General features: G+C 33.7%; 3 protein-coding genes across 10 annotated transcripts in view; 2 read left to right on the top strand and 1 right to left on the bottom strand.

Annotated features, from left to right (window-relative positions):
• LOC132704027 (disintegrin and metalloproteinase domain-containing protein 11) overlaps window positions 1–23,076 on the bottom strand; it is a 627,178-nt gene that overhangs the window by 534,586 nt on the left and 69,516 nt on the right. The window lies entirely within an intron of this gene.
• Window positions 4,229–9,919, top strand: LOC132704029 (sodium-independent sulfate anion transporter-like). Its single transcript, XM_060673643.1, has 10 exons — window positions 4,229–4,369; window positions 5,281–5,466; window positions 5,525–5,734; window positions 6,008–6,228; window positions 6,280–6,457; window positions 6,509–6,673; window positions 7,577–7,879; window positions 8,823–9,130; window positions 9,189–9,339; window positions 9,408–9,919. Exons 1-10 carry the CDS (start codon window positions 4,333–4,335, stop codon window positions 9,449–9,451), a joined length of 1,803 nt encoding a protein of 600 aa, XP_060529626.1. The 5' UTR covers window positions 4,229–4,332; the 3' UTR covers window positions 9,452–9,919.
• Window positions 10,681–21,269, top strand: LOC132704028 (sodium-independent sulfate anion transporter-like). Of its 3 annotated transcripts, none has more exons than XM_060673639.1 (10): window positions 10,681–10,952; window positions 14,092–14,271; window positions 14,495–14,704; window positions 15,519–15,739; window positions 16,377–16,554; window positions 16,613–16,777; window positions 17,574–17,876; window positions 19,045–19,352; window positions 20,886–21,036; window positions 21,093–21,269. In XM_060673639.1, exons 1-10 carry the CDS (start codon window positions 10,862–10,864, stop codon window positions 21,134–21,136), a joined length of 1,851 nt encoding a protein of 616 aa, XP_060529622.1. In that variant the 5' UTR covers window positions 10,681–10,861; the 3' UTR covers window positions 21,137–21,269. The 3 variants fall into 3 exon arrangements, with proteins under 3 accessions (XP_060529622.1, XP_060529624.1, XP_060529625.1); XM_060673641.1 differs by lacking the exon at window positions 10,681–10,952 and adding an exon at window positions 12,211–12,579; XM_060673642.1 differs by lacking the exon at window positions 10,681–10,952 and adding an exon at window positions 13,660–13,699.

The raw sequence follows: 23,076 nt of genomic DNA, 5'->3' as shown, positions 1-23,076 counted from the left end.
TTACTTACTTTTATGCTTATCATTTTATCTTCTTGAAAACAGACATTTGTCGGACGCTAACAATAGATGAGTAGATATATAGATAGATAATTTAGCGTTTCACAATATTGGGGCTATATACACGCAATATATGGTTATTCCAAAATAGACCCAGATGCGTCATACCGCATCTGCTTCAACTCAATTCCCTTTAATTAGTAGGGCACATGAATTCGATCAGTTGGCAAGTTCTCGTCTCCATTGACTCATTTGTGTGTCTTGGATCGCAGCCCTTTCAAAATATCAATCCCTATCCTCTAGAGTTCCTAATAAACATTCAACTATAACAATACAGGCTGTCGGATCCAAACGACAGAGAAAATATTTTCTCGATTTTATTATAAAAACATACTAAATTTGTGTCATTTAGCCGGGAAAGAGGAAACTTTTAATATCAGAAATTTTGCTGTAGTTTTTGCAAGTGTAAGCAAAACATCTAAATTTGTTAAATATTGCTACTCCCCAAGATACCAAATGGAGATGATATACATTTCCATTTTAAATCAAATGGTTTCTAGAAATCTATCATGATTGTTTTATCTCTAATGCTAGTCGATTCATAACACTCATTTAATTCTTTATGAATCAGTTGGAAACGTTTTATGGTTTTGTTCTACGGTTTCGATAGTAGAGCAATTTTTATCAAATTTAGTTAGTTTTGGTTATTTTTAACGCTATAAACCAATTAACACATTTATTAATTGGGGTTAAGTTCTGAGGAGGCCACAGGATGATTGGCGAAACGGCAGCAAGTTTGATTTATAAACAACCAATGCAGGAGGAATCCAGAAAATTTATAAATAGTAAGTTCCTTTTATTTCAAAAATGAATCTCACGAAGGTGTTGTCTCAGTTTGGGAAACAATTATTGAATATATGATTGAATTAAGAACTGCGGTCATCACCATGTCTGATTTTTGTTATGGTTCTATAGTTATAGAAGGACCCAAGCTGCGACCAAGTTATAAGGAGTTTAAGAAAAAAACTTTTTCTGCATAGGGTAGTCAACTTATGTTCTGCATTTTGAAATATTTTTGCGATCTAATTCTATCTAAGTGGTTTCAAGACTACCTATTTAAAAAAATGACTCTCATAGTGATCCTTCATATTTAAGAGTTAGATCAACTATTTTATTTATTCATTAATTTAAAAATATCAACATTTTTTTAATATTATCTAAATGCGCATAGAGCGGACCAAGGCACAATCCAATATTTTATATGCAGTCGGAGAAAACCCAGCACTAAAACTAGAAACAAAAGCAAAACCTCTATATACTCAGTGGAAACATCTATATGATTACTAAAAGATACACGTTGACGTTGGTGATGTCTATTAGGACCAACGCTTAGTATGAACGGCGAAAAGCAAATCTTTCTACGTTTTAATATGCATGAACCCAGTATTTACAATATTCTGGTTCCTACAATTTCTTTTGCCTTAGTTTCAAATAATGCACTAACGATACAAACCCTATATTCCACTTTCCTCCATTTTCATTTCCGACTAGGCAATTCGTTGTAATTCTCCACCAATTCATCTCGGTAGGGAGTAATAACAACTTTAATAGCAAAAAGGCATTTCCGGAATCTCTCCGATATTAAGTTAAGCACATTTTTGCAACAGCCGAAAACATTCCTATAAAATTGCAAATTTTCCAGAATCGATTCGGACATCCTTTAGATTTTGCATTGGGTGACCGTATATAAAGTAGGTCGACTGTGAGATACGAACGGGTGCCAAACTGTTCCACGTAGATTGCCCGTTGACCTTCAGCCAGAAACAAGCTGGCCCCCGCGCTGGGGCCAAAATTGAATTACGAAGGTCGATATGTTCCCCCGGACCCTTGGCAATCAAATTATCTTATACTCGATCGGTGGTATTACGGGCCTGGCAAATTATTGGTGAAAAATCAACCTCGCCAACCGAGCGGTCAAATCCATGGCAAAAATTAGAAAATATTACTTTGGCACGTGAAGGGCAAATTTCAGTCAGCGATGAACGAGGTGTTTTAAAAATTAGCATTGTAATTAAAAACCTTTCAAACTTAATACAGCTTATTAAATGTAGGGGTTTCCTAACCCACCATTTTGAATCGATTTCGATAGCAAATTCAACATTTTTGAAGAAGGCTACAAGACTTGAAGTGCAGTGTAGAATACAGTTTTGTTGTAAAATTTTTGAGCCAGGTGAAAAATTATTGTCACTTATTTTTAAGACTTAATTGATATATAAAAAAGGCATTTAAGCCAAAATTTATGCGATATTGTGTCCTTATGCGTTGTAGTTAAAATATAGATTTCCTTGATATATTTTTCAGTATATGGAAACATTGAAAATGTTAAAAAAAAACGCCATAAATCAAATACAAAAGACAAACAAGAATGTGGTACCGAAGAAAGATATACTCTGAAGTTTGTCAAATATTGCAAAACCACGATCGTCTAATTTGGTTTATTTAAACATAAACACACAATTCAAAAATATGCAGCGAGATAAGAATCAAAAGTTACTCCCACAACTTCAAATCAGCAAACATATTCCATAAAGCAGTTTCGAGTCTACAAGGACATATTACATCGCTAGAAGCTGACTTTTTGCAAGATTGATTTCTAATTTCTTAATAAATAACGACTCGAGTTTGATCAGCATAAAACAGTTCACAAATGAACTTACAAGAGTTAGTTCAACGTTAATCTCAGCTATGCTTGTTTAAAGGATCCTGAAATCTTAGATAACTACGATTCTCATCTATAGCGGTGAAATCAAAAGTTAAATGAATGTGGTGCGTTACGGTAAATCATAACCATTTCTTTAAAAACCTACCTTACTCTTTGTGAAACCCTCGATTAATTGGTTACTGTACTATAATTGAAGAGCAGTATGATTAAATTTGATACTGACAACTAGCAGTCAATTTTGACAGCGTTGCATGGTTTCAACGTTTTTTTTTAATATGTGGACATTAGGAGCGACTTTTGCAAAAAAATTAGAAACGATTATTTTTTGAAAATCCGACTATGCTGCGCCCTCGGAAACGTTCAAATTTCAAATTTTGTTTTCTTTTGAAGTTGGGAAATACTTTAATTATATTTTTAACTCAAATATCCCGTTAGTAATGAAGTAAATTAAACAAAGAAAAATTGGAGAAAAACAATATTTCGCGACAGTTTCATTTTGCTAAGATTCTTAAAAATGAAATCGCCAATCTCTTTGTTTGACGTAAACTACGCTTATAATAAACTAAAAAAATAACAAAACATATTGCAACTTTACTACATTCATTAGCAAGTTTTACTGTGAAACTATGAATGGAGGTACAGCGTACGAACCCAAGTGACATTGTGAAATTACCATATTATCTTTGTCAAAGACCTCCGAGAAATATGTGTTTATCTAAATTTTAAACTGCGATAGAGAGAAACACGTACAAACCTTATGATAACACAACCGTATATAGTAAACGCACTATATTTTGAGCCGTGCGTCGTTGTAATGAGAGAAATACATTTTGTCGTTCATTGACCTCTCACATTGCAAACGAAAAGTATACTTTCCAAGTATACCTGTAGTTTCTTTAGGAATTCCGCTCTAGAAGTGCAATTTGGAATGTAAATTGGTCATCACTCGAAACTGGTAAGCAAAAAACAGTTGTTTTCAGAAACTGCATGCACTGCATTTTTTTTGCAAATTTCAACCAAAAGTGAGTAAAATATGTGGTTACTTGTGTTTTTTTTTTGGGGGATTAATAAATACGATCGCCAATATTATATATTTAACTTGCCTCAATTAACAATAAAAGTATAGTCGAAAGTATTTTTATTTGCCTAGAGGAACAACCAACTTTCAATAATTGAAAGCTACTTTTTTTGAGAACCGATGTTTAAATTTCGAGGTTAGATTGGAAAAAAGTAAAGAAGTATTAATTCAAAATCCACAGAATACCAAAAAATAGTTTCCTAGCAAATTGTCTGTCTAGTTTACCTCTGAAAGCAGTCCACAACGCTTGCTTGTCCGTTTTAATTGTATAGGGGTTTATATAGTACGTGCATGAAATCCCAGACGTTTTTAAAAAATGATATTCGTTTAAAGATTATCGTCTTATATGACCCAGACCGCGCATATCTGGGTGCAACAATTTCCAAATCCCAATAATAAAAACGCCAAGATAATTTTTTTAGCAGTTAGCATGATTTTTTTATTGCGTTCGCGATGAGCCTAGGCTATATCTGATCGTTAATTTAAAAATCGCCAAGGTGTTTAATTGACAACGGACCACCGTCGGCTGTCAGCGATGAAAGAAAAATTTAAAATCGGTGAAGATGATGAAGGTTGGTGGTTATTTTTGTCTAATCATATACGGTGAATATGAAAACTGTACATGGATGTCATTAGAATACATATCTTAATTTCGTTTCATTCAAAATATTAGGTACAGCACATCATATGGAATATATATCAACTTTTAGTAAGGAAATATTTTTTAAAAAATTCGTACGTACATAAATTTTAGAAAAGCCTTGTATGTTTATTTTATTTTATCGAAATATTTTTGAATGTCCAATTTACTTGATATTATCAAGTGGGCGTTCAAAAAGACCTTTTGTCTAACATTATCAGAATAGACTTTTATAACCCTTAAAAAGATAGCGTTTATCAAAAACAACATAATTTACCACAGACAAACTTGGATAAACAATTGTATGAAAAGCAATTACATTTTATGGAATTGGCTTAAGTATTTAAATAGGTTTTATTAATAATCATTATTAAAAACTACCCATTTGTAAGTAATTAATCACATTCATACTAGTATATATATATATATATATATATATATATATATATATATATATATATATATATATATATATATATATATATATATATATATATATATATATATATATATATATATATATATATATATATATATATATATATATATATATTAATATATAAATATATATATATATATATATATTAATTAAATAAAGTTATTTTAAATAGTAATATAGTTTTGGTTAGCAGTTATTTGATAACCATTACAAAGATACCTTTAGTTTTGCTTAATTACATTTAATGTAACCGCGGCTTCTAAAGAATTTGTTCTTTTTTAATATTTCATTTTAAATGTTGCAATATCCTTTACAAATTTTGACATTTTAAGATGAGAGCTTCATCGTAATATAAATATCTCATAATTTTATCTTTATGCAGTGTTTTTTTTATGCCAAAACAGCGCATCATTCTTTTTTAGGCAAACGACAGTTGCGTAATAGATTTAAGTCTATATTAAAAAAAAGACTTCCCATTTTGTCATGGCTTCCCAAATATACATTAGGCTTCTTTCTCTACGACTTGTTGGCAGGTTTTACAGTGACCTTAACTCAGATCCCTCAAGGCATAGCCTATGCCATAGTGGCGGGTAAGAACGACAATATCCCCAATCAGATAAATAAAACTGTATTAATTGTTTTCTCTAGGATTGCCCACGGAATATGGAATATACGCCGGTATCATGGGAGGCTCCATGTATTTCATTTTCGGGGGCTGCAAAGATATCAATATCGGCCCTACGGCCATATTGGCGTTGATTGTGCAACCTTACGTAACACTTATGGGTCCAGACGGTGCAATATTAATAACATTCACTTCCGGATTTTTCATATTCCTAGCTGGGGTGCTCCATTTAGGTAAATTACCTCATTAGCGTCGAACTAAAAGTTGCAATTTGTAGCTAGATTTTAATTTTAAATTCTGAAATAGTAATTTAGATTAATAATTCTTTCATTTTTATAATTTAAGATAATATGTATAACTATAATAAAAGTTTACGACCAAAACATACTTACTTGTATGGTTTGGGTAGTTGTTTTGATATAACATAAGATCAGAGATATGGTAATTCTATCATAATACAATACAATTTAAAAGTAGATCTATCACCTACTGTTAGTCTTTTCCAGGGTTCCTAGTGGAGTTTTTTTCCTACCCGGTCATTTCGGGGTTTACGACCGCTGCCGCAATTAGTATTGGGTCCACCCAACTAAAATCACTAATGGGAATACCCGGTCCTTCCGGCACCTTTTTGGAAGCGTGGGAATCATTTTTCCGAAACATCAGGCAGACGCGAAAATGGGATGCGACTTTAGGGTTTACATCCATCATTATTCTCTTAGCTCTCAGGGTAATATATTTTAGCAAAACCAAGCTTAACCAGTCATCGACACAACTTTAGGAAATCAGAGTGTTCGGATCATTAAAACACAGATCCGATTGGTCAACGAGCAGAAATGTCTTGGGTAACTTCGTATTCTATATTTCATTGGGAAGGAACGCTCTGGTTGTCATGGCCGGAACCACAATTGCCTACGTAGCTGAGAAATACTACAATTCGACTCCCTTTGTTCTTACTGGTAACACGCAGTTTCATGTCAACGGGTAGTATCTATCCGTTTCTCTTTTAGGAAACGTACAGTCAGGGCTACCTTCGTTCGGGTTACCTCCATTCGGAACCGTGTTTAATGGAACCGACATCAGTTTCAGCGAGATGCTGCACGAGTACGGCCTCACGCTGGCATTTTGTCCATTGATTGCGTTACTTGGACATGTGTCTATTGTCAAGGCGTTCAGTGAGTGACGTTACGTGTATTTTAGAAAACAGGCCACTATAAGCCATTTGGAATGAGCAAATTATTTTCCACCGTTTGTAATTTAAAGAAAATATCCCAACAGTACCAGATGGTTTACACGGAACATTTAAATTTAGTGAATTCTTTCAAAGATTTCCAAAATAAAATGATATAAAAAATAAAGAAGTGGGTGGTTATAGGATATTTCTAAAATATATAGACATGGTAAATTTTATCCGCATACTTTTTCCAAACCTCCTGGAAAACATCGGTTTTCTGTTTTGTGTAAGGTTACTAGAAATTTTTTTTTCAAAAAGTGTAAGGTATAGGTTTCATATGAAATTGAATGTTAACAAAACCGATGTTATTTTTTATTTGTAATCAAAATGAAAATCAAATCAAAATCTAATAGAGATGGCGAGGTAGTAATATTTATGTCTATTGACATAAACAGTTCAACGTACAACTAAGTGAAATCAGTGTGAAGTTATCTCACCATTTTCTAATATTTTAAATTAAAGTAAAATAAATAATTAGTCTAGAACTAGAATTCACTCGCCTTGCACTCGTACAATTATATTTTTAGTTGTTTTCAAAACATTAACAATCAATAGACGGATGAAACATGGTCGATACGTACCAAGCGCCATGTTAAGGATTATATTCTATTCCGTCGGAATTTTCCAATACTGATCAGACAAGTGCGCTTCAATCTTCTATAATTGGTGTAGTCAGTGGGAGAGGTTGCTCTAACATAAATTTCTAGAATCAAGGTGTGTTGGGACAACCAAAACCCAGACCACCAACGAAAAATTGCTTTGATATTGTTGTTAATTAATCAACTGATTGTCAATAGAAACATCCCAATGCACCAGTCAACATAAACGTTATGGTTGTCCACAGCCAAGGGCCAAATCATCGACGCTACTCAAGAACTAATAGCTTTAGGTATTTGCAACATGGCGGGCTCTCTGGTAAGGTCAATGCCAACGACAGGTTCATTTACTAGGACGGCGGTCAATAATTCCGCAGGAGTAAAAACTACAGCTGCAGGATTGATCACGTCTTTAATGTTATTATCATCGTTGACATTTCTGACTGGTACATTCACTTACATACCGAGAGCTACCTTGGCAGCAGTCATTATAGTTGCGATGTACTATCTATGCGAATTCGAAACATTTGTTATCCTGTGGAAAACCAAAAGTAAGTCATTTTTTAAAAAATATTTTAATTGTTCCTTATTAACTCGCGATTGTAACGACTTGTTGGTGGATTGTTTCCTAGAACTTCATCATTAATAATGAATTAGAAAGATTTGTTTTTCAAAGAAACTTGCACAGGCTACTGCGTCGGTTGTTGTCGAACTTGACAACGTTTCGCCAATCATCCTGTTGACTTCTTCAGAGCTTAACTGATAATAACTAATAATAACCTCCCATTCTTATATATTCTTATCAATAGAAAACCAGATCTAACATTGGGTCATTACGTTTACAGAAATCCTATGCATACAGACCGATATCCAAAAATCATCTTATTTACAGAGCCTTAAAACTATCCCCATACCCAGAATTAAAACACCTTCCCTCTATTCTTCTCTGTAATAATTTCCACATTAAAGATATTAGACGTTCCATCACAAAATAAACTTCACTACAACCTTCTAATTAGCAATGAAGCCCAAAGCAATCTCACACTTGCCACTGTTATCTTTCGATACTATCAAAACATAAAAATATAAAGTGAAAACCAGATTTACCATTTGTCTATGAATCACCAACATCTTCGATCCGTCAAAGACAAAATTCCATTTGAAATGCCAGGAGTTTACAACATTCCATGAATATGCAGCAAAAAATACACTGAAGAGACCGGACGAAAAATATCAACTAGGCTCAAAGGATATGAAAGAGGAACTCATGAGCAGTTGAAGAGCACAATCACGAAACCACACATAAAATTTTATTCGATAAAACTAAAATTCTAACCTAACAATCTTAACCGCGACTCAGGTCTTTACCTGTCACCAATATGGGAATCGGGAAGCAAATAGGATGATTGGCTTCTTCAGAAGTTTGTAAAAGGCAAAAAGATTTATGTTTGCATGACGTTAAATAATATTTTTCCCATTGGACTGTGATTTTAGAGCTAGACTTTATACCGTTCCTGCTAACCTTGCTGTGTTGCCTGTTGATCAGTCTGGAATTTGGCATACTCCTTGGCATAGGAGCGAATTTGGTGTTCGTTTTATACGAAGGTGCAAGGCCTAAACTGTACATAGAGCGGTTATCAATTTCCGATAAGACCGTTTACATTGTTAAGCCCAAATCCGGCTTGTACTTTCCATCCTCAGAACACATCAGACAAAAAGTTTTGAATAAATGCCCCGAGACGGACAGCGTGGTAGTTATCGACGGCCAGTTCGTGAGGAATCTCGATGTCACAGTTGCGAGAGTGAGTAATCTCCTGTTCAATTCGCATTACTTTTTGATATGGACTCTCGCCTTTTTAGAATTTGGCAGATTTGTTGGGCGATTTGAGGGTGAGAAGGCAGAGGTTGATTTTTTGGAATTTCAGCAAATGTAACACTCACGTCATCACAGGGAACAACAAAAAGTTGTTGGCACATTTCGAGACTGGTACTTTGGATGATATTTTACAAGGTAACAAATCTGTCTTGCAATATTCGTAACTAAAAATTTTAACTAAATAAATGCAATTTACTTTTTAGAGGAAACAGAATCGCTGACTGCAAATGGTACTACACTAACCTAACTGGATTGGACTATCGCAGAATACTTTGTTTAGTTCACAATATGTTTTCGAGATGCAATTGTTTTTTATATTATCAATTAAAGAAACTGCAGTTAGAAGATCGAAACTCTGTAGAAATCTCCTCAAAAATGTCTTTCTAAAATAACGTTTATTAAGACTTTATGAAGAAAAACTTGTACGATACGGTAGTGGCATTTTTCTCTTGTCGAAAGGTTTTAAAAATTATGTAGAGTTCTACGGGCTAGAAAAACACAGACGGGAAATTATTTGGTTGTTGGTATTGGTAATCAGTTTTTAACTCACATTTACGGGTGTTTTTACCACTCGTAACTCAGTTCATCTACCGAAATGTACCAAGTTTATCCTTAACAGTTTTATTACAATGGATAATTTGTTCGTAATATTTCATGGTTTTGGCTGTATATGAGCGTTTAATACTCTTTACACTTTGTAATTGAAACAGATTAAAAAGCAGTATTTATTATTTATTATTTATTCATTAATGTATAGATAATATAACCTTACATAATCTTCCATAATTCTGAATGTCAAGGGTAACCTCATCTTGCCCAACTGTTTTCTTTTGTTACTACCAATCGTCGTCGTGTGATAAATGAATTTAAACTAAGTTTTTAATCAGATGCGCAACCTACCCAATACTCATCTTAAGGTTATTTTTTTATTATATAATATCCTGCTTCCGCATTTTGGCAAATATTAATGCAACCTTCGTTTTGTGTAGCTTCGACTCTCAGAAAGACTGTTTTATCTATTTATCTACTCAACTACCATTTTATGTAGTTTTAGATCATCTTTTCCTTCAAATATTTGTATTTGTTCTTGACTAATGGTATACACCACTACACAGATCCACGACTTCCACAGATTTTTATTATCCCGAGCATTTATTGCTAGGTTTGTCTCTACTATCAGAAAATACTGGTAGAAATTATATTATCTTAAAGCTTTTATCAAAGTGCGTTTTGGGATGGTTGTGTCTAGTCTATGTCTTACTAAGAACAGCACATTTTTTATCCTGGATATTTTGGTACATAATTTTTTTTTGCCCGTTATATTTTAAAATAATAATGACCATTATCAAAACAGCATTAATTAATATAATTAATTAATATAAAGAACATCAACACATAATATATGGATATATTTTATGTGTTGCCTATATGCCGATGTTCTCACGAACACACGATTCGCAACAATAGGCAACACCGCCAGAGGCAGCGCAGACAACAAAACAGTTCGTCACAAAATAATCATAAAAGACTCATTTATCGAGGCGGAGATAAAATGCATCATTTTCATTATAATACATGGCATTTCTATCCGATGTATGCTAACAATAAACCATTAGGGTGAGCGATTTTATTTTAAAGAAATGTATATGCTACCAAGATGATGGATTCCATACGAATTAATGACGACGATTTATACGAACAGTCAAGCAGTAGCCTGGCAACACCGTACACGCCTTTGCTTTCGAGGGGTAAGGATTATATTTAATTATGCTTCATCGCATCCATAATAGTTGTTTTGTTCTAATACATAGAATTCAATTCGGTTTGAACCAGTGGTACTGTACACCCTTTTGTTGGACAAATATGTCAGAACCATTGTTTGGCGAAGGTGCCAGTTTAGATACTGACATCCTTCAATCGTGTGTCGTCGTTACGGAACGCCATGGTTGTTAAGCTGGTAAAGCTGGGCGGGCGTCGTCCGATTGTAAATCTGGCAACGTACATTTCAAAATGCACTTTCACAATATATCCACTTAGGTTATAAATTAAACATTTAACGTTCTTTATTCAGAACCAGTTTTTAATTGCTTAACAAATAATGCGAAACAAAATGCATTGTGAAAAGTAAATAAGACTAAGTAAAGCGTCTGATTTTGAACAGTATATATTACAATATTTCAAATTTCAAAGTTTTTTCCTGAAATAAATACTCGACTAACTCCTAACTAAATCAAACTTTCTTTATGCCTGAATATGAACGACCCGAGTGAGCGACTTGAATTTAAGACACCCCGTACCACTGAGAAAAAGTTTATATCGGTTGTTCCTCACGTTACCCTGAACGGTTTTTTAAAAAGTTGATTGATTGATTAATTCTTATAGATGTAAAAAAAAACAAATTGAAATAAATTATCGATCATTTCAATATTGAAGTTGCCAATAATAAAATTATATAGATAAACAAGTGTCTTAAATCGCCGTAACTTTTAACGACAACGACATAAAAATTTTAAAAAAGCGTTTTTAGTTCATATAATAAAATACTGTTTTGGGATGTGTTGGTTTTGTTGTAAACTGCTAATTCGGATCTAATTAGATACAAATTATGAAACCTTGTGGCGTCCCACAGCTAATTGTTATTTTTTCAGTAAAAAAATGCCCCAATGTGTTTTTTATAATTTCATTTGCTTTTCATTCACACATTTTCATTTAAAATTTAAGTTTGTTAGCACGCTACCGACTATCCAACTATAAAAATACTCCTTAAACTAAATTGTTAGGGGACGCTTATTATACTGGCATTAATATTTCTCTTTGAAACGAAGCAAGCCGGGACATTTATAACATGTGCTAAGAAATTACTCAGTTCAATATTGACATGATATTCAAGAATACCCAATTGTGACCGACAGCAACTGTTGTCGACATTTTAATTCTGGGAAAAATGGCAACGTCGCTTTTATTATTTAAATTTCTATTTTTAGTTACCACGAGGTATCGATTAAATATCAACATTTCAGTCGCTCCGTAACTTCTTTAAAATTCATTAAACATTTACTTTCATCTATAGAATGCATGTTCCGCTATTGACAGATATCGACGATTATAATTAAGTAATTAGAAAAACCGAAAACCACTTTGAAACTGATTAGTTGAAAATTATTAAAAAATTAATTAACACAAATGTAAACACTTTTTTAAACGGTGCTACTTTATTTTTGAATCGACCACTTTTATTAGTAATCGCTCAATTTTGTGTACAACTTTCGCGGGTTTTTGGTTTACATGCCGAAGAAGAACAACATCGCAGGAGATAAAGATGCTGGTCTAAATCGGGAAATATGGTACAGAAACTGGAAATATTTGAATATGCGGGTGAGCATAAGCACTAATAAACATTGACAAAAAATGATGTAAAACTATTATTTATTAATTCGAACGCTGTTATGTATAGAGACGGTCTAATATTTCCTAACCTAAAATCGCTGTTGAACAATTTTAAATAGGATATACTTAGAGTTTTTATTTTTTTTTTAAAGCAAATGGAAAATAAGTATACAGAGTGAACCAAATGAATATGAATAACTGACTTTGTATTGCCCTGAAAAATACTTTTTTTTAAATTTTAATTGTTTTTGCGGTGGAATCTATAGAGACGGTCGGATATTTGATAACTTAAAATCGCTGTCGAACAATTAAAATCAAATTAAATCAAAATAATTGGGGTTTAGGAAATAAATTATATTCTTTTATTTTATCCGATTTAAAAAACCACAAAACCTTAATTTTTTTCACAGCTCCGACATTATATTAATTAACCATTGTTTGTGTACGAATAAAACAATTATTTTGATAGATATGTTTACAGAACAAATAATCCCATAAGCATTTAATTCTTTGTAAACAATTTTTACCAAACCGCAAAACGCCGACAGAGGAATTTTTAATGCGAGTGGTATTAAAATTTTATTATCTACCTTGAAAAGTTGTACCTATGCCGTCATAACCTTATAAATGTAAACTCAATCAGCAACCAGAGCAATGACTTTCTTTCCATATTTGAAAAGATTCAGAGCTTACCTATTGCTAACACATGTCTTGATCACATGGAATAAGGTCACGTTTATCATTAAATAATAACATTCCACGTGCTAAACTTATTCAATGAACACATTAACTTCTAAGTGAACATACATTACAGACTCTCGTCCCCAAATAATGTCTGCTACGCTCCATCATAAAACTATAAATCTGGTATCACCAATAAAAATGTATAATAAATCCGCAATCTCGGATAAAAACGTTTCAACTCCGTCTGGCGATGATTGTACATCATTAAATGCAATTGAGGGTTAATAAACCCCAAATTTCCGCACATTATTTCGTTATCTCGCTTTTTTTATTTTGTCGGTGATTTGTGAGTTTTACGCTTTAACTATATATGTTTTGATCGCAACGCGCTTTAAAATGGTTCAAAAAATTAATATTTTTAACGGTGAGTTTCCTTTCCTAGCAATTTTTGTTATCAGCTCTCCAGCTCAGTCTAGCTTCGAATTTAATGTTTTACCCGCAATAACGCTTAGCTTGTAACTTTTTGTTTCCTCGCTTACTGTACCTGCTCATTTGCACTGTTCACCTGCATATTTCTATTCCATACTTTTTTTTTCGCTCATAGTCCCCAAACACATTATTTTATTCGTTCTTTTTACTCTTATTTGTCTTTCACATCTCAATTCCACTCACTCTTCATCCCTTTTCTTCTTCTTTGATTTTATGGATTATTTTTGTTTAATCTAAATTTAGTTCTGACATTTTCCATCTTACACTATTTCTTATGTATCTCTTACCTCCATTCTGTGTTTTATTTTTGTGATTTTATTGTTACAGATGAACCCAGTCGAAGGAATCGTTTTAGAGCAAACGCCACAAAAATATTAAAAAATAAATTTCCCATAGCAACATGGCTTCCTCGATACACTTTCGCCATTTTTCTTCAAGACCTTCTTGCTGGATTCACAGTGACCTTAACTGAAGTACCTCAAGGCATTGCGTACGCGCTGGTAGCAGGTATATTCGGTTTTATGCTTTAACAATTTTTAATCCGTTCCATTAGGTAGCAAAGGAGCTGAGAAATCTCTCAATTATCCATTTACGTCCAATTAAAGGAGGAAGAATAAAATTGATAAATGATAAACACACTCTCGATTTTCTTTACCCAGAAGTTCTTTTTAAAATATCCTTTTTTATGACAAAGCCTTAAAGCGAATTACAATATTATTTCCTCTTCAAGGTCTTCCAACCGAATATGGGTTATATGCTGGTATTATGGGAGGATGTTTGTATTTTTTTTTCGGCGGCTGCAAGGATATCAATATCGGTCCCACCGCCATATTAGCTTTGTTGGTCCAAAAGCATGTCACGGCCATGGGTCCCGATGGTGCGGTTTTGATTACATTTCTATCGGGGCTCCTGATATCTCTCGCCGGAATTCTCCATTTGGGTAATTTATCATTTTAACATAGAAAGTAAATTTTTCTTTCCAAAAGTCTGGACGCTCCAAATTGCAAAAGCTATAGATATTTTTGCGCAAAAAGACGCGTTTTACTTATCATGGCTGCATTCGTGCCAAGGATTTTTAAAATGTAATAAACCAGAAATTGGGTTTTTGCAAATTTGAAGCAGATGTCAGTATCAAATTCATTGGCTAGTAGTCTACGTACCTGAAGTAAAAAAAAAAACAAATTTAGACTATTGTTTTTTGATTTTCATCAACTAATTTTTGGCATGTCAAAGGGGTGCCTAAAAACAAATGCACTTTAAACGAGTCACGAGTAATATCTAAATATCTAAATTGCTATCTTAAGTAGGTACCTAAGACGTTTGATAGTGAGTTGTTAGAAATGCTTAAATCTGGCGTCTAAAAAGCTTAGCTATGGAACTATCCAGGATGAAATCCAACTGGGTGCTTCAGGTAATTTAAACCAGTCCTCATTGCCGGGTTTACGTTCAAAAACAGAAATTAGAGATAGAAAAAATGATACAATTAAAATGTACCTCGAATTATCATAACGGATAAAATGAGAATTCGTGCACCAAAATCCCATGTCGGCATATATTTTTGGTTTTGCAGATAAGTACTTTTTGAAAACAATATTTGTTTACCCGTTTCGAGTGTCAATTTATTTACTTTAAATCTGTAGCAATGAACGAAGCACATTTAAAGTAAACGCTAACTAGCAACTCAAAGGTTTCGATTTGACTGATTCTCTCCATGACCGCCCGAAATGCATTAATGCACCTTTTTCTGGTTTCAGGTTTTCTGGTGGAGTTCTTCTCATTTCCAATAATCTCGGGATTTACGACGGCGGCTGCAATCAATATAGCGTGCACCCAATTAAAATCCCTTTTAGGTATCTCTGGCAAATCTAGTAATTTCCTAGAGGCATGGGAATCTGTTTTCAAGCATATTGGCGAAACTAGAAAATGGGATTCCATATTGGGGTTTGCTTCGATCGTGTGTCTCTTTGCGCTCAGGGTGAGTTCGATAACGGCGTTAACGTTCTCGCCAATTTAGGATACTTTCGATGTACAGGGTTTAACATTTTCGAAGATATTATATTTAGGAATTGGGACAGAGCAACTGTGCTACTTTATTGATAGACACATGATAAAGCAAAAAAAATGTCATAGCCGTTATAGATTCCGAGCTGCAGGACCATATTTAAACTATTTTTCCCTTGTATATTTCTTGTCTGACAATTTATCAAATAGATTAATTCGAATCTTATTAATACTTATTATTTGGAATCCAGTTTGTTTTTATTTTTTTTTAAATATTGATGAACTGTTGGGTTTTTTAATGGAACACCAGAGGAAACTAATTTTTATATCAATAATTTAGAGATAAAATTTAAACATTAATGCCTAATTACCATAAGAAAAAATTATATAGGCCTTTTAAACATTCTTCCGAAAGTAATTTGCATTAGGTATTAGGTAAATTTAATTCCAAATATATAGTAATCATTTAAGAAAGTCCGATGATTACACATTTATATAAGATTCTTTGGTGTTGGGCGTCCATGGAAAAAAATTATTTGTTATATCGTTATACCTTCTCTTCAGAGGTACAAGAGTGTTTTTTTAAAATACAATATTCTTCAATATTCCAGGAAATCAGAGTATTAGGATCCCTAAAGTACCGACCGGATTGGACCAGGAGAAGGAACATTATCGGCAAATGCGTATTTTTTCTGTCGCTAGCCGGAAACGCTTTAGCTGTAATAACGGGTACTACCATAGCGTACGTAGCAGAAACCCGGTACAATTCCACCCCCTTCATACTCACAGGTAACTGACGGAAAAACTAGTTAGAACAATTAAAACTGTTGAAGTTTGCCCCTCGCAGGTGCTGTCAAAGCTGGATTTCCACCATTCGGAGTTATACCGTTTGAGACTACTTGCAACGGAACATACTTTAATTTCGTAGATATGCTGTCGGAATATGGAATGAGTATCATTTTTTGTCCGATGATTGCGTTCCTTGAACATGTCGCCATCGTTAAAGCTTTTTGTGAGTACTGAGGCTTAAAATAATAATAATAGTACGCAGTGAGATAATATTCTACCTACACTTTTATTACTTATTTCCTTCGTGGCTGATAAACTGAGCAATACTCATCGATGGGTTTAGTTATTACCGAATGTTAGTGGTCAAGTTTTTGCTACACTCCTCGTCCATGCCAATGACGAGACATGGATTAAAGAAAATTATTAAAATATTAATTGCGAAGCCAAAGCCAGCGACAGTCGGTTACCAGAGGTCTTGGTTTCATATAGGCAAGATACAAACTGCTTGACTGCAGAGTAACATGTAGATATTGAAGGTAACGTGAAGCAACTAACCAGCTGGACCCCATTAGGCGGTAGATGATCAACAGTGTAAGAGATCAATTGATTAAGCCGAATAACTATCCAAAGTCCCGATTACAGCTGAAAAGTGATTGCTGATGGGAAGAAGGTTTGAATGTAGCGCCCTGAGAGAGGAGAGAATAGAATGTTGTTGTATAAAAATAACAATTTGCAAAAATGCTGACATAGGCAAATGAGGGAGGAACCAAAAAATAGGCAAAATGTGAGATGATACTGTTAACACCAACGCTATGTTGAAATAATACTTCCAGTAATTGTATCAAACCTGATTTTAGAGTTTATATGGACCTTTATACGTGATGCGGTTATCATCCAATTTCATTTCGATTTCAAGGTTTCTTCATTTCTTCAAAGGATATTCACTATCCATAGCTAATCTTCACTTACAAAACCCTAAACGAAGCCTTTAAGAGAGAGTTTATCCAATTATTTTTCAGCCAAAGGCAAAATCATCGACGCCACCCAAGAACTGATAGCCCTGGGTATTTGCAACCTTGGAGGATCGCTAGTCCGGTCGATGCCGGCGACAGGCTCGTTCACAAGAACGGCGGTCAACAACGCATCTGGTGTCAAAACCACCACTGCAGGTTTACTTACTTCCCTGATGTTGCTGCTTTGCATCGGGCTGTTAACGGGTTTATTTCAATACATACCGAAAGCCACCCTCGCGGCCGTCATCATAGTCGCCATGTATTATCTCTGCGAGTTTCACGCCTTCATAGCGTTGTGGAAAACCAAAAGTAAGTCTAAACTACCTATGCAAAGTTGCTTTCAGACCTATTGGGAGTATTATTCACATTATGTAAAAAAGAAAATATATGAATACGAAATAATTCATGAAGGTGATTTTTATTTACAGGTTTTTTCGAAAATGAATGCCAATCCACCGAAAATTTAAAACTGCTTATATATGAAATTTAGGAAAATAAAAGCCCGTTGAGGACAACAATAATAAATAAATAAAATTTATAACCATGTTAGATGGGATAACTTTAATAATTTACTTTACAATAGCTATAATTGACAAAAATTCCAAATTTGCAGCCTAGATATTTCTACACCTCCACAATCGACCTGAGATTTAAATCTATTTTATTTTGTTTGATGTAATAGTAAATTATTGAGAATGTCAAGTTCCAAAAGTAATAGATCTCTCCCAGTGAAGTTGTAAAATCAAAAACATGAAACCTTGTTGTTCCTTAGAAATACTAAAAGGTTGTCGAACTTCCACTGGTTTTATTATTTAGCTTACACGACGTTTCGGCTGGTTGTATTCCTAGCTACACACAATTAATTAAATGTTCTTTTTTAAAGAAAAGCTTTAAGGAGGCAGTACATTGCCACTGTTCAATTATTTGCTTTCATCCCCTGGTTTTAACTGATGTGTTTGTTTTGTTTTGTTTTAACTAAAAAGTCTTGTTAGATTGATTTTATAACTATCTTTTTTCTCTTATTATTGCTATCCTTTTTATCTGTATAGTAAACTATAGTAGGGTCCTGTTCCCTCCTCAACAGTTTATTGCCTCTGTTTATATATTGTATTTTAAATTTCTTTAATAAATTTCGGACAACCTTAGCACAACCAATTTCGTGTTATTGAATTAATATGTCAGAGTTGCAATTCCAACAGTATATTTAGTTATTGTAGAAGCCTTTTTATTATTTGATATTTATTTATTTCTTGTTAACAATTGACCAAACCTGGTAGAGTTAGAGTTTTCAACAGTTCCAATTACTCACTATTGAGACATACATCAGCAACAACAGTACTTCTCTGTTCTGATCCCCATATATTCTGAGCGTAGCTGTTGACATTGCTTACCTGAAACAAAAAAATATATTATTAATTATTATGCTCGAAACAATTGTCACGTTTATTACGTTATTAAATTTCACTTTCTTGTTTAGAATTGGATCTGATACCGTTCCTCATAACGTTGTTGTGCTGTCTACTAATCAGCCTAGAAATCGGCATCCTAATAGGAATAGGAACGAACATGTTGTTCGTACTCTATGATAGTGCCAGACCGGACTTACACATAGCGAAAACAAATTTAAATGGCCGCGGATTCTACCTGGTAAAGCCGAAAGTAGGTTTACACTTTACATCCGCGGAGTACTTCAGACAAAAGATCCTGAGCGAATGTGAAGACGCCAAAACTGCAGTAGTAATCGATGGAGAGTATATCAAAAATGTCGACGCCACTATCGCCAGGGTGAGTTTTAGTTAGCGTTCCTTACTCTCTACAGTATTTACCAGCACCACCGTGAATTACAGGAATTGCTATTTTTGACGTTAGGTGGCGGGAAATTTGAATGAGGTCCAGTTGTCCTAAAACTATAGAGAAAGGTAGTAAAAACGGAATGCTTCATAATTAATATCGATTTATATCAAAAATAATAAATATTGAAGGCGACAGTAAACAAATCAACACAAAAATAATATCAAATTGGAGCTAAATGCATAATAATATATGATATCATTCTAATATATTTTGTCTAAGCTAATGAAGGTTGTTTATTATTTTAAAAATTGCTAAACCCAGTTCAAGTGGATGTTGTTTATAAGTAGTTAGAGCACCGAAAAATTAATAATAGTGTTAAATTTTCAACTTACCTTGACACATAACGTACCAAAAAAACGCCTAAATTGTTGCATCTAAAGTCATCTTCTAGAGAGTTGTCCTATGATTGTTAAGCTACATTTCGTTAATCGTTCAACAAAAACTATTATAATTTTTATTTTAAGGAATATCGGAAACAGTTTTTATATTTTATTTCAAAATTTGAAGTCTGGAATGTAATAAAACAGATACATTTTACATATTGTGAAAAATTAAATAGAATGAACTTACTGATATAGGAAAAAGTAAAGAGTTGGATCCCAAATTGGAAAATAAAAGTCATGTTGAGGTTTTTATTAATATTTTATCTAGACTTTCGTCTATGAATTTGGGACTAATGAATAGCTCACGTGTAAAATATTCAATGTTTCATATTAGCTATACCATGAGACAAATTCCAATTCGATCTAAACATATCATCTCAATTATTTATAAATAAATTGTTTACAAAACCTCTGGATTCCCACTGCTTCGGTTATTGTTGAGTTTTGCCAATCATCCTGGTAGCAAGTTCGACTCAACAACAACCGGCACAGGAAGAACCCAGAAGTTTTGTAAATAGTTTTGTAGCCTGTGGAAGTGTGGAAGTTATTGAATCATCCTATCCTTAAACTATTATTAACTTCCAAATATTAACTTATATAACAAATAATCAGTAATGCTGCAACTTGAAAACAAATTAAACTAAGACTTTATTTTCAAATTGGGCTTCCTGCAAATCTATGTTCCATGCCAGGATATGTTGCTCTGAAACTCTCAAGCTCTCTTATGTTTTTCCGCCGCCAACAATACCGAAACTTTCTGGATAGTACTAATGCCAGGCAGTTCTATGCACGATATTTATGTCAACTTTTCATATTTATCCTGGGTATGAACCTATTATTTTACCGTAAACAATAGCTCAGCGATAGCAATTTTTCCTGGGGATTACGTTTATGACACTAGCGTTTGTTAACCCAACAAACGGCTTGGGGATTTGCCGAAATAGATCGCCTCGGGAGTCCCGCAACACAATTAAATATTATTTTAGTTAATGATTTGTCTCTATAAAGGCTATTGTTAAACGTGGTGTTAATTATATACCACTGCTGGGAAATATTTCCAACGTTTCGACGCCATTTTTAGACATTTGCCCATTTGCTGGACGACCTTACAGTGAGGAACCAGAAGTTAGTGTTTTGGAACTTCAATGAAAACGTATTTGAGATATGCACAAGGGACAACAAGAAACTACTTCCTCATTTCGAGAGGGAAACACTGGAAAATATCTTCGAAGGTAATTCTGTAAAACAATAACTATTACCTTGCGATTACATGCTTGACGCATTTCAGCCGAGCCGAACGTAGAAACTACGAATATCGGAGCATTAATGTGATACTATTCTACAGATTTAATCGATAACACTCTCGATCAATAGAATTAAGCAGCCATAGTATAAGTTTCAATTTTATAACTCAAATTGAACTGAATTGTAAAATAAAAAGTGTAAATAAAATTAGCTTATCATTGCCAGTTTTTTTTTCATATCTGCTTACATTAGTACTTTTGCGAATTTTTTTTTTGTTTCCCTACCTTAACAGTTATATATTTTTAATAGCTTTAAAGTTTTTGAAAAACTTGTATTTTGGCCAGAATATTCCTTGCCATATAGAGTAAAATACCCTTTATATATGTTGGGGTTGCTGACGAAGCACCACCCTGTTTCCAGGGACGAGATTGACGACAATTCGAGTGGATTGTAATTACTGTTTTATTTTTAAGAAACACTTAGAAACAAAGAAAACTTAATAACAAATTCTGTGACGGTTGGCTTTGCTCTTCAAGACTTCTCGCCCTCGCTCCGTCTCGCTTCTTTCTTCCGACCGTCTCTGTCGACGTCTCGCAAAGCTCTCTCGGCTCTCGTCGTGCCGCACCGCAGTCACACTCATTAAAGATCCTGATTAACCAGCTTTGAAATATATCAAATGTATTTCTATAATTAAATCAAAATTATTTTAGTACATTTTTCGTTGCCTGTGACGGACTTTTTTATTTGTTCTGAAAATCATAGCACATTGTTTATTATATTCATTGAATCGAAACAAATACAAAAAAACTAAAAGTAAAAGTAAATTGGATATTCTATTTCTGCTACTAATACTGTGGCGAGCAACTTCGGACATTTCCGTTAGCCGTTCATGTTGACGTGTGATTCTGATGGACATACCTAACTCGGTGAATGTATGGGTGCGGTTATTTTTAATTCCACACCGATCTAGCGTGCGAGAAGCGTCACTTTACCACGTGAGTTTCTTCTCCCACAGATTCGAACCACTTCGGACATTTCCGGGATATTACCGCACGGGTTTGGGAGCAATCGAATGTTTTCGGAGATTTTAGCGCACGGATTGAATTTTGACGTTTGTCAATTCTGACGGGTATGTCAGTGAATGTATACTTGTTTTGCAAAAACGTTCCTAAAAACTAACGGTCATAGAAAAAGTATAGTATGAAACACGTTTGGTAAACTTTTCAAGTCACTCATTTATTAAACACTCGCTCCGCTTGTGCCAAATAAACTCGTGACCCAAATGCCGTTTACCACACTTGTTGCATAATATTTTAAAATTGATTCTAACTTTTATTCTACACTAATGCAACGCAATATGTTGACTTTTTATTGACATCTGGTAGAATTTCATTATTTTATTGCAAAACACGTGAAAAAAATACGAGTTTTCAAACTTCAGACTTCGTACTTTCGTACGTTTCTGAACTATTTACACAAATAAATATAAATTCGTATTTTTAAAACCCAAGAAGTCGGATTAAAAATATTTTGGCACACTTCCTTATCTCTGATCCATTGATCTATTCTTTAACCTCACCGACCTTGTTATCGACCACGGGTGAGGAAGCATTAAGGAAGTATAGCATTAGGGAAATTAAGGGTCCTAGGAATTTGAAAAAACAAATAAATAAATCCGAGAAGAGAAAATGAGGCATCTTAACTTTTAAAACCCGGTCTTGCTATAATCAACATAAAGTAAGTACGCTTCTAAATGCAATCACATACAACAACCGAGTGAAGACTCTGCATCTCAGTATCCTAACCTAAAATAAACTTAAAACTCTTAAAAAGTTCAATTTTGCCTAGCGTTGTTATTAATGTAATGTATTTAATGTCTAGTTGTCATTAATTAACCTAATTAAAAAAACGGTAATTTATTGTTTAAGATACCAAATGATATTTGATATTGAAATTGAAAATGAAAATGAAATGAAATTTGATATTGAAAATTGAAATTGAAAAATTTAGTTGTACATATTTAATTC

Source organism: Cylas formicarius, unplaced genomic scaffold, assembly GCF_029955315.1.
Source record: "Cylas formicarius isolate icCylForm1 unplaced genomic scaffold, icCylForm1.1 PGA_scaffold_6__28_contigs__length_40554024, whole genome shotgun sequence".
Classification (NCBI taxonomy): domain Eukaryota; kingdom Metazoa; phylum Arthropoda; class Insecta; order Coleoptera; family Brentidae; genus Cylas; species Cylas formicarius.
Note: the sequence above shows the minus strand (reverse complement) of the source record. Positions and strands in the feature narration are given on the sequence as shown.

Coding starts and splice junctions, on each gene's coding strand:
- LOC132704029 (XM_060673643.1), top strand. CDS start 4,333: ATGAAAGAAAAATTTAAAATCGGTGAAGATGATGAAG. Junction 6,674..7,576: donor GTCTATTGTCAAGGCGTTCA/GTGAGTGACGTT, acceptor GGTTGTCCACAG/CCAAGGGCCAAATCATCGAC. Junction 7,880..8,822: donor TATCCTGTGGAAAACCAAAA/GTAAGTCATTTT, acceptor CTGTGATTTTAG/AGCTAGACTTTATACCGTTC.
- LOC132704028 (XM_060673639.1), top strand. CDS start 10,862: ATGATGGATTCCATACGAATTAATGACGACGATTTATACGAACAGTCA. Junction 14,272..14,494: donor TGCGTACGCGCTGGTAGCAG/GTATATTCGGTT, acceptor TTCCTCTTCAAG/GTCTTCCAACCGAATATGGG. Junction 15,740..16,376: donor TGTGTCTCTTTGCGCTCAGG/GTGAGTTCGATA, acceptor TCAATATTCCAG/GAAATCAGAGTATTAGGATC.